Source organism: Ursus americanus, chromosome 26 (assembly GCF_024610735.1).
Source record: "Ursus americanus isolate L20-20 chromosome 26, mUrsAme1.1.p, whole genome shotgun sequence".
Classification (NCBI taxonomy): Eukaryota; Metazoa; Chordata; class Mammalia; order Carnivora; family Ursidae; genus Ursus; species Ursus americanus.
The window spans coordinates 33,351,017-33,363,682 of record NC_142152.1 but is presented as its reverse complement, the minus strand read 5'-3'; the positions used below and the strand labels follow the sequence as shown (position 1 = coordinate 33,363,682).

General features: G+C 37.2%; 1 protein-coding gene across 2 annotated transcripts in view; it reads left to right on the top strand.

Annotated features, from left to right (window-relative positions):
* Nucleotides 1-12,666, top strand: part of RPS6KA5 (ribosomal protein S6 kinase A5) — a 193,398-nt gene that overhangs the window by 51,648 nt on the left and 129,084 nt on the right. For both annotated transcript variants that reach the window (XM_045807630.2, XM_045807631.2), the window contains exon 2: nt 2,375-2,446. In XM_045807630.2, the coding sequence (XP_045663586.2) occupies nt 2,375-2,446 (72 nt within the window). The remainder of the gene's footprint in view (nt 1-2,374; nt 2,447-12,666) is intronic.

Here is a 12,666-nt window from a genome sequence, read left to right as displayed (position 1 = left end):
AGATTTTAACTCCATTTAATACGTATCTCTATTCCATGGAGAATGACTGCAAAGTTTCTATGTTTTGGGGGGAAATGATACAGTATTAATTATAAGAGGACTGTGAGTAATTAAAGATGTATACTGTAATCCTTAGGGCAACAACTACACTAATAAGGCAAAGACGGAGAGCTAAAATCCCAATGTGAAAATTGAAATAAAATTCTAAAAAAGTTTTAAATGGTATTTGTCGTTGTTGTTGTTTTAAGTCAGGAAAATAGGAACACGGGAACAAACAATAGAAAAGACAAGTTAAGGGGTGCCTGCCTGGCTTGGTTGGAAGAGCATGTGACTCAATCTTGGGATCATGAGTTTGAGCCCCACGTTGGGTATAGAGATTACTCAAATAAATAAAACTTAAAAAAAGGAAAAGAAAAAACAAGTTGGAAACAAATAGTAAAACAAAATGGTTGACCCAAATCCAGCCATCTCAACAGTGACATTAAATTGTTAATAGATTAAGTTCAATGAGTATAGAGTTTGTTTTGCAAAATTTAAAAAGTTCCAGAGATCTTTTGTAAATGTAGTACATATAATTAACACCACTGTATTATACACTTAAAAATGGCTAAGGTGGGAAATTTTATATGTGGTTTTGACCACAATTTTAAAAAATTTTAATTATTTAATTATTCGTTTAGTTAAACTTTGGAAGGACACTGAAATAACTTATCCCCCTGAAACTTTTAATTCTAGAAGTTCCTAGTTGGGTCTGATTTTCTTGAAGTTGTAGGCCCAGAGCATTGTTTATTTACAAACACTTATAATAATGTTTAGTGGCATATAGCAAGCTGTGTATAAATTTAACTCAGCGAATCCTCATCACAACCCTATGGGTAGGTATTATTTTATTTTCTGCCATTTTGTTATGGACATTTTCAAATATACAGAGAATTTGGAAGAATGACATGTTGAACACTCGTACACTCACTATCTAGATTCTGTAATTAACATTTTATCTATTTGCTTTATCACATATCTATCCATACCTATGTTCATTCATTAATCCATCTTATTTTTTTAATGCATTTCAAAGCAAATTGCAGACATCAGTATGCTTTGAGGGTAGGTATTTTTATTATCCTCGTTTTACACTAGAGGGGACCTGAGACACAGAAAAGTTGAGTAATTTGTGTAAGGTCACATGGCGTTTAAGTGGTAGAACTAGGATTTGGGCCAAGCCTGCCTTAACCACATCTACAGCATGCTGGTTCACATAATATTAATAGGTATTACCATAAAAAATAATTTTGTGATCCAATAAATTGGACAAATACAGTATCTCAGTTTTGAAGATTCACATGCAGATTTTCATCTGTGAAGTTCAGCAGTAAAGAAACCTGATTAACTTTGTTCAAGCCAACCATTTCAAGTTTATTTGACTTGAAAGCATGTTTTCCTCCCAAATATAGCATCTATTAATATCTTGTAGGGTAGGACCAGAATCGAAGGAATATACTTTGGAAAATCTCCTTTTTACGATATCCTAATTTTGTTTATTTAGGGCAGAATATGTTTTTAAAGAGTTTATACTTTTTAAACAGATTTTAAAGCTGGCAAAGATCTTAGAGTTTATTGAGACCAGTGCTTTCATTTCAGTGATGAGGGAACTGAGACACAGGGTAGTTAAATGACTAATGCAGGCTAAGTCACGTGCAGGTGCTTAGTAAAAGAAATGGGAGTAGAGGGGTGCCTGGGTGGCTCAGTCGGTTGAGCATCCGACTGTTGATTTTGGCTCAAGTCATGATCTCAGGGTTGTGAGATCGAGCCCCGCATCGGACACTACGCTCAGCACAGAGTCTGCTTGAGATCCTCTCCCTCTGCCCCTCCTTCTGCTCATGTTCTCTCTCTCTCTCTAAAATAAACAAATAAAATAAATCTTAAAAAAAAAAAGAAAAGAAATGGGAGTCGATCCCAGCTTAAATGCTGGGGATAGTATTTAGTGGACGCTCAATAAATATTTGTTAAATAAATGAATACGTTGTCTAAATCTGTCCAGTTTTTTTGTATTGCGTATCTAGCTACATATTGGAATTTGTCTTTATTTTCAGATTATCTTGATCAGTAGTGAGTCTTAGCACTTTATTTTTAGGTTAACTTTAGGTACAAATGATATATAGCTCCTAAATTCTTAAAAAAGTTTTCCTGTAATATATAACATACAGAAAACTGCACAAAACATAGCTGTATAGTTTAACAAATAATTATAAAGTGAACGCTGGCCTAACCACCCAAGTCAAGTTAATAAAACATTGCTGGTATTTCAGAAGCCCCCACGGGCCCCCTCCTGTCACTGATCCTCTTAATTATTTCTTTTTTCTTTTTATTTTTCTAGCTAATTTAACAGGACATGCAGAGAAGGTGGGGATTGAAAATTTTGAGCTCCTCAAGGTCCTAGGAACTGGAGGTAAGTCTTGAAAAAAATTTTTAAGCTAAAAACAGTGTGTGTTATGACAAAGGACTCATATCCTCAATACAGAAATCAGTTAAAAATTTAAAAGCATAAGAAATCCAATAGGAGAACTGTCAAAGAACATGAACAAATGATTCATAGAAGAAATACAAAAGGGAAAATTTGGAAGAATTGGCAAGGATTTAGGAAAACCAATTTCTTTTACCCTGCTGTTGGGAATATAAATTAGTTCAATCTTTACATAGGATACAATACTAAAATCACTAACATTTATAGAGAGCTTGTGACTTGCCAAGTACTCTGTGAAATACTTTATGCTGATTAACTCATTCAGTCCTCACTCCACTTTATTCATATCCAGTGGTCATAGTGTTTAATAATGAAAAACCCAAGACCCTTCAGAAACCTAACAATAGGAGTTTGGTTAAACGGAACATGGATCCTTATGTTCTGTAATCTGTACAATTGGAAGGAAATGATTCGTATTTAACATTTTTGAAAGTTCTCCATACTGTAATAAGCTTTAAAAAAAGGCTACAGAAGATAGGGTACACTGTACCATTTCTGTGAAATAAAAAATGGTCTGAATCAATGTTTCCATGTACACTTGACCCTTGAACAATGCAGGAGATTATGGGCATCAGTCCCCTGCACTGTTGGAAATCTGTGGGTAACTTTTGATTCCCCCAAAACAACTACTAATAGCCTCCTGTTAACTGGAAGTCTTACTGATAAACAGTCAATTAACATGTATTTTGTATATTGTATGTATTCTGTACTGTATTCTTACAATAAAGAAAGCTAGAGAAAAGAAAATGTTATTAAGAAAATAGTAAGAAATAGAAAATATATTTGCAGTCCTATACTGTATTTATCCAAATATTTCCATGTATAAGTGGACCCGTGCAGTTCAAACCTATGTTGTTCCAGGGCCAACCGTCTGTGTGTACATATAAAATTCTCTGGAATATACAGCAAAATGTAATAGTCTTGGATGATAGGATTTTAAATGATCTTGGTTTTCTGTTGTGCCTCCTGAGTTTTTGCTACTGCTGTTCTTGCTGCTCAGGAGTCAGGGCCTCCTGGGTGTATGGCCCGTGCAGCTGCAGCGATCCCCACACTCAGAAGAGCCCATGTTAGGTGTAATGCTCTGCTGTCACTGTTCTGAGATTCTAAATGATTCATGGACGAGGCACCCCACACTTTGATTTTGCAACAGGCCCACCAGTGACATAGCTGGTCTTGCCAGGAGTGCACCCCCTCTCCTCAGCTCGCCCTCTGGAATGTTGCTCTGCAGTTACACTGGAGTGAGAACTTCTTCCCAAGTAGAAGTGAAAAGGAGGATTTTCATTGTTTGTTTGTTTTTTCCCATCCTCAGCTGGACTATTGTCTCTTTCCTGGAAGGAGAGAGAGAGAGAGCTTCCGAGGACAGACCATTCTTCCCCACTAGAGTCTAGCTTCACTGTTAGTTAGCTGTATACCCAGCCCCTGACAGGAGGGATTGCCACTGTCCATATGAGGGTATCTGCCCATCCTTCCAAAGTGCCAAGCCTTCTAGCAGGAGAAAAATTCTTTCTCCTGGGCTTCCAAAATCAGTCCCAGCCACTGCCCTCCCATATTCACGTATATGTAATTTGTCTTTAAGTCATTTGGTGTTGAGCCTTCATGCCTAGGGCCTTGCCATGCAAGCTTTTGATAATTTTCCTGAGTAGTCTAGCATATTGTGTAGAGCCAGCTTCTACAGCTGCCAGCGAATAAACCCTATGATTTATTTTCATCAACTAAGTGTTTTATTGTCAGGGAGAGTATCGTATAATTGTCAGCTTGGGAGATTTTACCGTGCATTCTGTCCTTCAGATCATTTGTAAAGATGTATTTTTAAAGCAAACTAGCCTCACCCTACCTTATCCCTAAGAAATCATGCTTTTAGAATACCAAAATAATGTCTTTTATCCTCACGTTTGCTGCTTCTTTCAAAGGCAGTACCAACTCAAAGGAGAAAAAGGGTCATAATTGTACAGTGACTGGATTTCCTTAGAAATAGTGCTTGTACCATTTTGTCAAAGGGTTTTTTGGGTCAATTTATCTTATAGCCACAGAATTTGTTTTATCTGCGTGGTTTTTATTCTAATAGCCCTATTGCAGTGTAATCACATGCCTTATTGTTCATCCCTTTAAAGTGTACAAATCAGTGGTTTTAGTATATTTACAGAGTTGTGCAGCCATCACCACTGTCACTTTTAGAACATTTTCCTTACCTCAGCAAGAAACTGTGAACCCTTTATCTGTTACCTCCCAAGGTCACCATCTTCCCAGCCCCAAACAACTACTACCTACTTTCTATATCTTTTTATTTGCCTATTCTGGACATTTCATGTTTGGCTTCTCTCACTTAGCATAATGTTTTCTAGGTTCATCCATATTGTAGCATGGATCACTGCTTCTTTCCTTTTTACGGCTTAGTAATATCCCACTGTATGGATATACCACATTTGTTTATCCATTCATCAGTTGCTGGGTTGTTTCTCCCTTTTAGCTATTACGAACAATGCTGCTCTGAGCGTTCATGTATGAGTTTTGGGGTGAACGTAAGTTTTAATTTTTCTTGAGTATATATTAGTAGTGAATTGCCATTTCAAATGATAATTCTGTGTTTAGTTTCTTGAGGAACTACTAGACTGTTTTCTAAAGTGGCCACACCATTTTACATTCCCACCAGCAGTGTGTGAGGGTTTCAGTATCTCCACATCCTTACCAACACTTGTAGCTGTTTTTTTTAGAAAGGAAGTTATAAAAATCAGACTAAACTCATGTTTTATTCCAGATATCATCAAAACCAAAAAACTTTAATTTAATATTATTGGATAACTTTTCTGAAGCAAAATAGACATGGAATCTACAAAACTTCTCAAGCCACTGTAAGATGTAATATTAATTAGTTTTCATCACTGAATTTTATAGCATGTAACAAAAGCCATGAAACTAATTCTGTTCCTTGATCTGTCAATTTTATATTTGGCAGTATATTCCAAATACATAAGTAGAAGTAGAAAGGCAGTGTATGTTCTCTTTCCGATAAGATGACAGCTTGCATATCCTGGAAAATCCCCCTCATTTTTAAACCCCTAAAGTGACGGATAAAATGCCTGTAAAGAAAGTCTACTCGATGGTATAGGTCAGCTGGTAAGAATAAGGAAAATCCTTGAAATCCAAAAAGAAAGTGGGAGCAGGAATCTAGAGAATAAATAAGCTCCCTGAAGGCAGAGGTTATTCTGGGGAAGTGTACCAGTAAATTGTGAGCTAGTTCTCTGGATTTCCCATTTTCATGCTTTGCACGAGAGAGATCATCTAGGGCTCCTGAGAGGCAGAGAAGGCTACTGCTTAGCAGAAGACTAAGTAAGAAAATCCAGCCTTCAAAGGGAGCCGTGGAGGAAATCTTTCTGCCTCAGCATTGGCTCTGGGTGAAGAGAATAAAAAAATAAACAAAAGCCTTCCCTGAGCATTCACAACATAAGCCAGGCATTGTGCAGGTTTGCAGCTTGAATTTGTACGTATTTGTATGATCCCAAAGAACAAAATATAGGTAAGAATTTAGTTTACAGTAGTACTGAGTTGGTGGTGTTCCCAGGTGCCTAGGAAAAGCAAATGTAAATCCTCTTTGAAAGAATGCACTGTTCCCTAGACCATAGAGTACCAAAGGAAGTTTTACAGACATGATCTTTTTTTTTTTTTTAATGATTTTTTATTATATTATGTTAGTCACCATACAGTACATCCCCGGTTTCCGATGTAAGGCTCGATGATTCATTAGTTGTGTATAACACCCAGTGCACCATGCAATACGTGCCCTCCTTACTACCCATCACCGGTCTATCCCATTCCCCCACCCCCCTCCCCTCTGAAGTCCTCAGTTTGTTTCTCATAGTCCATAGTCTCTCATGTTTCATTCCCCCTTCTGATACAGACATGATCTTAATTGTCAGTGATCGCAAGCATCCAAGAAGCAAGTCCCCAGGAGTGAAAGAAGTGGAAACAACAAATAGCAAAATTAGACCTGCAGAGACTGTTGGAATTATTAGCTATGAAATATGATATGTATATTTATATGGTTTTTAAAATTAAACAGAACTTTGATGCTAATATTAAGGAAAAAAGACATGCTACAAAATGACTGGACAGATTTGAAAGAGAACGAATAGTGCTTCTAGAAGTGAAAAATAATGCAAATTATAAACTCAGTAGATGGTTTACTAGCAGATGAGATGTAGCTAAAGAGAATTAGCAAATTGAGAGATGGATTTGAGGAAAATATGCAGAATATAAAATGGAGAAAAATGAGATAAAGATGTAGAGGACAGAGAAAAGATACAAACTTACCTAATCAGAATCCCAGAAGGAGCTAATGGAGGAGGGGTAGTAGCTGAAAATTTACCAAGATTGATTGAAAATATGAATTCACAGATTGAAGAAACAGAACAATTTCCGAGCAGACAACTATATGGAAAGTCTCACATGAATACATTATAGAGAAAGGGATGAGCACCAGAGACAGAGAGATACCCTAAAAGCAGCTGGAGCGAAAAGACTGATTTATTAAGGATGAACAGTGATCAGACAGACAGATGCCTTTTCAGCAGCAACCATGAAAGCCGTGGAAGAGAAGAAAAATACCTGCAGAATGCCCAGAGAAAATAATTCTCAATTTAGAATTCTAAAGGCAACTAAGCTATTTTTCAGAAGTGAGGGCAAAACAGACATTTTTCAGACATACAAATGCTGAGTGTGTTTTCCACCAGCACGTCCTCACTGGAAGAATTTCTAAAGGATCTCGATATAGGGAGAAGGAAAGTAATCTCAGGAGAGTTTCTGAGATGCAGAAAGGTTTGGTGGGTAAAGAAAATCTAGACAACCATAGTTGTAATGTTGAAATCGTGGGGTTAAAAAAAGGAAACTGAATCAGTGGACAAGAATAGCATACAGTTTGGGAGGTGATAGAAGTTAGTGTTCTAGGCTAGTATTCCTCAAACTTTAACATGCTCACAAATGTTGAAATGTGTAAATTTCCAGACCAATTGAAAAAAGAATAGAAAACCTTAATATCCTATAGTAATATCCTATATATCCTAACAGTAATATCCTGTATCTGTTAAAGAAATTGGTAAGTAAAAATCTCCGTGCTAGGACAACACTTGATACAGTTTTAAGAATGAGTTCTGCCAGACAGTCAAGACATAGATAAGTCCAATCTTCCACAAACTCTTTCAGAGCCTAGAAAACGTAGGATTCATCTTTCCAGTTCATTGCATGAGGCTAGTATAACTTTGATTCCAAAAACCACAAAGAGAATATAAGGAAGGAAAATTAGAGGCCAGTTTCAAGCATGTGAGATTTTTATTTTTATTTATTTATTTATTTATTTATTTATTTATTTATTTATTTATTTTTTAAGATTTTATTTATTTATTTGACAGAGATAGAGACAGCCAGCGAGAGAGGGAACACAAGCAGGGGGAGTGGGAGAGGAAGAAGCAGGCTCATAGTGGAGGAGCCTGATGTGGGGCTCGATCCCATAACACCAGGATCATGCCCTGAGCCGACGGCAGACGCTTAACCGCTGTGCCACCCAGGCGCCCCGCATGTGAGATTTTTAATATCAAATTTATAAAATCAAACCTGCTGTATATTTTCTTTCAACATAATTAATACTTTGTCCCATTATCTACCTCAGCTTTTTGAGTGGTGTGATCACAGGTCCTTAAGACAATTCTGCAAAGGTGAAGACAGAGTTTGTCAGTAATGTTTTACCTTGGCATTTCCATGTCATGCTTTTTCACTGATGTATTATTGGTCTATTGTTTAGCTGTGGATACTGCTTTTCCTTTTTGTCAACTGACAGCGTGCTTGCTCTTATGAGAACATGGCATAACTAAGATGTCATTGTAGGTATTTCTGTATTTAAAATCACATTTTTGATGACTAAATGGAGTAGGTGGAAACTTTTCTTATGAATATAATAAAATCTCAATTTTTATTCAAAAATTTCACCACTAATCTTTCAGTTTCATTACCTTTTTAAGATAATTTTTTCCAGCACTACTTAGAATAATAGAAAAGCCTCATCGGATGTCTTTATGTGTCATGCCAGGTTTTCTTTGGAAGTGAAACTGAAAATTCTTCTGATGAATTAATTTTTATGTATTTTGAACTATATAAAATGCTATTCATCCAATATCTTGAAGACTTAGTGGAATATTATAATATCGAAGATTTGCTTTTTGATTGCACACTTAAATGCATGAAATAGTCATTTAAAAATCTCTTTTGGGGTGCCTGGGTGGCTCAGTCCATTGAGCATTGGACTCTTGATTTCAGCTCAGGTCATGATCTCAGGGTCATGGGATTGAGCCCTGTGTTGGGCTCCATGCTCAGTGCAGAGTCTGCTTTATCCCTCTCCCTCTGCTCCTCCCCTGTGCACATGCTTGCTGTTCCCCCCCCCCATGCTCTAATAGACAAATAAATTTAAAAATAAAAATAAAAATCTTTCTTTTACTCAGACTGTTGATTTCTTTTTTCAGCAATCTTGTTTCTGTTGGTCTGTCACTGAGTGTTATCAGTTTCCTAAGATAGAAACGTGGAAGTAATTTTTGATTTTTTCCTCTTTTTGTTTCTTGTTTCTCACAAAATCCTATAATTTTTCCTTCAAAATGACCCTTGGATTGACCTTTTCTTTTTTCTTTTTTTTTTCTTTTTTAAAGATTTTATTTATTTATTCGACAGAGATAGACAGCCAGCGAGAGAGGGAACACAAGCAGGGGGAGTGGGAGAGGAAGAAGCAGGCTCATAGTGGAAGAGCCTGATGTGGGGCTCGATCCCATAACGCCAGGATCGCGCCCTGAGCCGAAGGCAGATGCCCAACCGCTGTGCCACCCAGGCGCCCCTGGATTGACCTTTTCTGTTCTTAGTGCTGTCCCTTGTATTACCTTGTACATGGATTGTTGTTAGGATTTTCCTAACTGTTCCGTCTTTCTGTAAGTTCTCTCTTCCATTTTATGCATTTTATATATATTCTGTTATAAATGGTATGCATCCTCATTAAAATTCAACATTATTGTGCTATTCTCCTATTTCAGAACTTATAGTGCCTTTTTTTTCCAGTTAATTAATTCAAATCCAAATCCTTGCCTTACTTTCAGGCTTAGCTTTGTTTTCTCCTGTCTTTTTTGTCCAGTTACCCTGATATTCCACCTACTTTCTAGTCTGGTTAATTTTCTTTTACTCCCCTACAATTATGCATCCTTTCACATATTCTGATGCTCTGCCTTATCTTGTTCCATAATCCTCGTGCTGCTCTTCTCTTCTGCCTATCTAAATCCTGCTCAGATTGATTCATTCTCTGAATTGGAGCACTGAAAATCCTTTGCAGAGAACACGTACTGAGTGGTTCTCTGAATTTTCCTTCAATATCTGCTATTTTCCTTTTAGATTGTAAGCTTTTGGGATCATCCCTATATATCTGTCCAATTCTGTTGCCCTGGCACATCTCCATAGCTCCTGACAGTATGAACCATAATAATAGTTTAACAAGTATATAATTCACACTCTTATGAATTCTTGCATTATTCTTGAGATTGGTACTTCCAAGTCCAGGAAATAGCTTTGATTCTTCTTTTAGAATTACGCTGCCCCTTGAACAATGTGGGGGGTGGGGGTGCACATGGTTGAAAACCCATGTATAACTTTGGATCCCCCAGAAACTTAACTACTAATACCCTCCTGTTGACTGGAAGCCTTACTGATAACGTAAATTATCTATTAACACATATTATGTACTGTATATTTAACAGTCAGGTAAGCTAGAGAAAACGTTAAAATCATACGGAAGGGAAAATACATTTACAGTATTGTACTGTATTTTGAAGAAATTCATTTATAAGTAGACCCTTGTAGTTCAAACCCATGTTCAAGAATCAGCTGTATTTTGTTTCATGATGAAAGTTTGGATTGTTTGTGAGAAATCTGATTCTGTTTTTATTTCACTTCTTTTCTGCTGCTTTACTTTTAACCATTTGCTTTCTCTGAGACATGTGTCCAAGTATCGGTGAAGAAAGTCTTTAAGTGTACCCATTGTGTGCATTAGTATTTCTGATGCTTAGTGGAGTGTGATGGTCTTAGCTAAAAGACTTTAGTATTCTCTTTGAATTTTCTTTGTTCACCATACATGATCCTGTACTTTGGAGATCTTTTGTCATTATGCCAAAAAAAAAAAATAATAAATTTTGCCGTATAACCAACCATAAAAGGTGCAGCTGAGTTGATTTCCTCTTCCAGTTTTGGTGCATTCGTAATTATGAAGTAGTTGGGTATCCAGGATGCCATACAAGATTCAGGTTTGAATCTTGATGTTAACATTACCTACTTGAGTTCCTTGAGTAAATCACTTGAACTCTGAGAGCCTAAGTCCCTATTGACATAAGTCAATAATACCTATGTCATAGTGTTGTTATAGGATTAATAAAATAATGGATATGAATTGCCAAGTGCTAGATAACCATCAGTTGTGGTTATGTATTGAATAGGAAACTCCACTGTAAAGCTGTACCCTAAATTAGAAAAACAAAAGTATTTAGGACTTCTTCATAGGGATAGTTTTTTCATAAAGTCACTCACTCTGTTAGTGTATCTGGGAGTAATTTCAACAGAAGTTATTTTTTTATTTTTTTAGAGAGCAAACACGTGTGTGCATGAGTGGGGTGGGGGTGGGGGGTAGGGGCAGAGGGAGAGAGAGAGAGCAAGAATTTAAGTGGGCTCCACGCCCAGCGTGGAGCCCAGTGCAGAGCTCAATCTCACAACCCTGAGATCATGACCTGAGCCGAAATCAAGAGTTGGTCACTTAGCTGACTGAGCCACCCAGGCGCCCCTCTGAACACCCTTTCTGTACTTTAGGTTGACAATCTTATGCTATAACGTGCCGAAAATGAGTAATAAAACATTTAGATTGCCTGACACATAGGAAATGCTGTACAAACTTAAGCTATTTATGTAACTGAAAGGGAAAGAAGCCCAGCTTCTAAAAGAGCTAATATAATGCATTACTGAGGCCTCAGATTAGCTTGATATGTAAGTGAATGTTATTTCTTAACAAATATTTTATTGCAAAGCCTAAAATATGTCCAACAAGAGGGAAATACAACCACCACAGATCTCCCAGGTTTCAACTGATTCTTCCTGGTCTGTTCTCCACACTACAGACGGAGTGGTCTGTCTTAAGTACAAAATTAGACCTGTCACTTCTCTATTTAAAACTTTCAGTTCATTCCCATTGCATTTGGGATTCATTCATTCACATGTATTTATCAAGAGGCAAGTACTGTTTTGGGTGTTGAGGATAGAGTACTGAGCATTAAAAAAAAAGATATATTACATACAAACTTGCAAATTGAATAATAAGGATCTGGTCTTCATTTAATATAGAATTATTCCTGGGCTTGTGAAACCTTGGAATGAGTCCTGGCAGAGTACGGGAATTCACAATGCCTTGCCACCAGGAGCTTCCGATGAGCAGCCACCATTGGTGCCTACCTCAGTTCCTGGTGCCCTTATAAGAAGGTCACTTTTTCCTTGCCCTGGGGATATTTTTTTTTTTTTTGACATCTAATCAATAGCAGATCTTAACAGGCTGTTTCATGGAAATACGTATGTATCCCGTAGAGAGACTTATCTTTTGGTTGCTCACCTCAATATTAAGTGCCATCCTCGAAATGGTGACTCTGATAGTTCTTTACTCATTGTCGCAGACTCTGTGAAAATCACCCCTGGAGGGATAGCCTTTTCTATTTTTATTTTTAATTTTTACTGTAGGGTTTTCAGAAACATTTTATTTATTAAAGGAGTCATTTCTATTTCTCTTGGGTAATTTGCCACTAGAGGGTGCTAGAAATCGCACTAGGCAACTTAAAGACTGCTGCTTTTTGGTGAAATGGTAGAGCGGGAAAACTTTGGTTGAAATCATATAGAAGACTGTTTTATGAAGTATGATGACTTAGTCATCATTTGTCATTTTATTCTCTTAAGTGTTTGGAAAGTATCCCTATTAAAATAGTACTTTTCAGGGGCACCTGGGTGGCTCAGTCATTAAGCGTCTGCCTTCGGCTCAGGGCGTGATCCTGGCGTTCTGGGATCGAGCCCCACATCAGGCTCCTCCGCTGGGAGCCTGC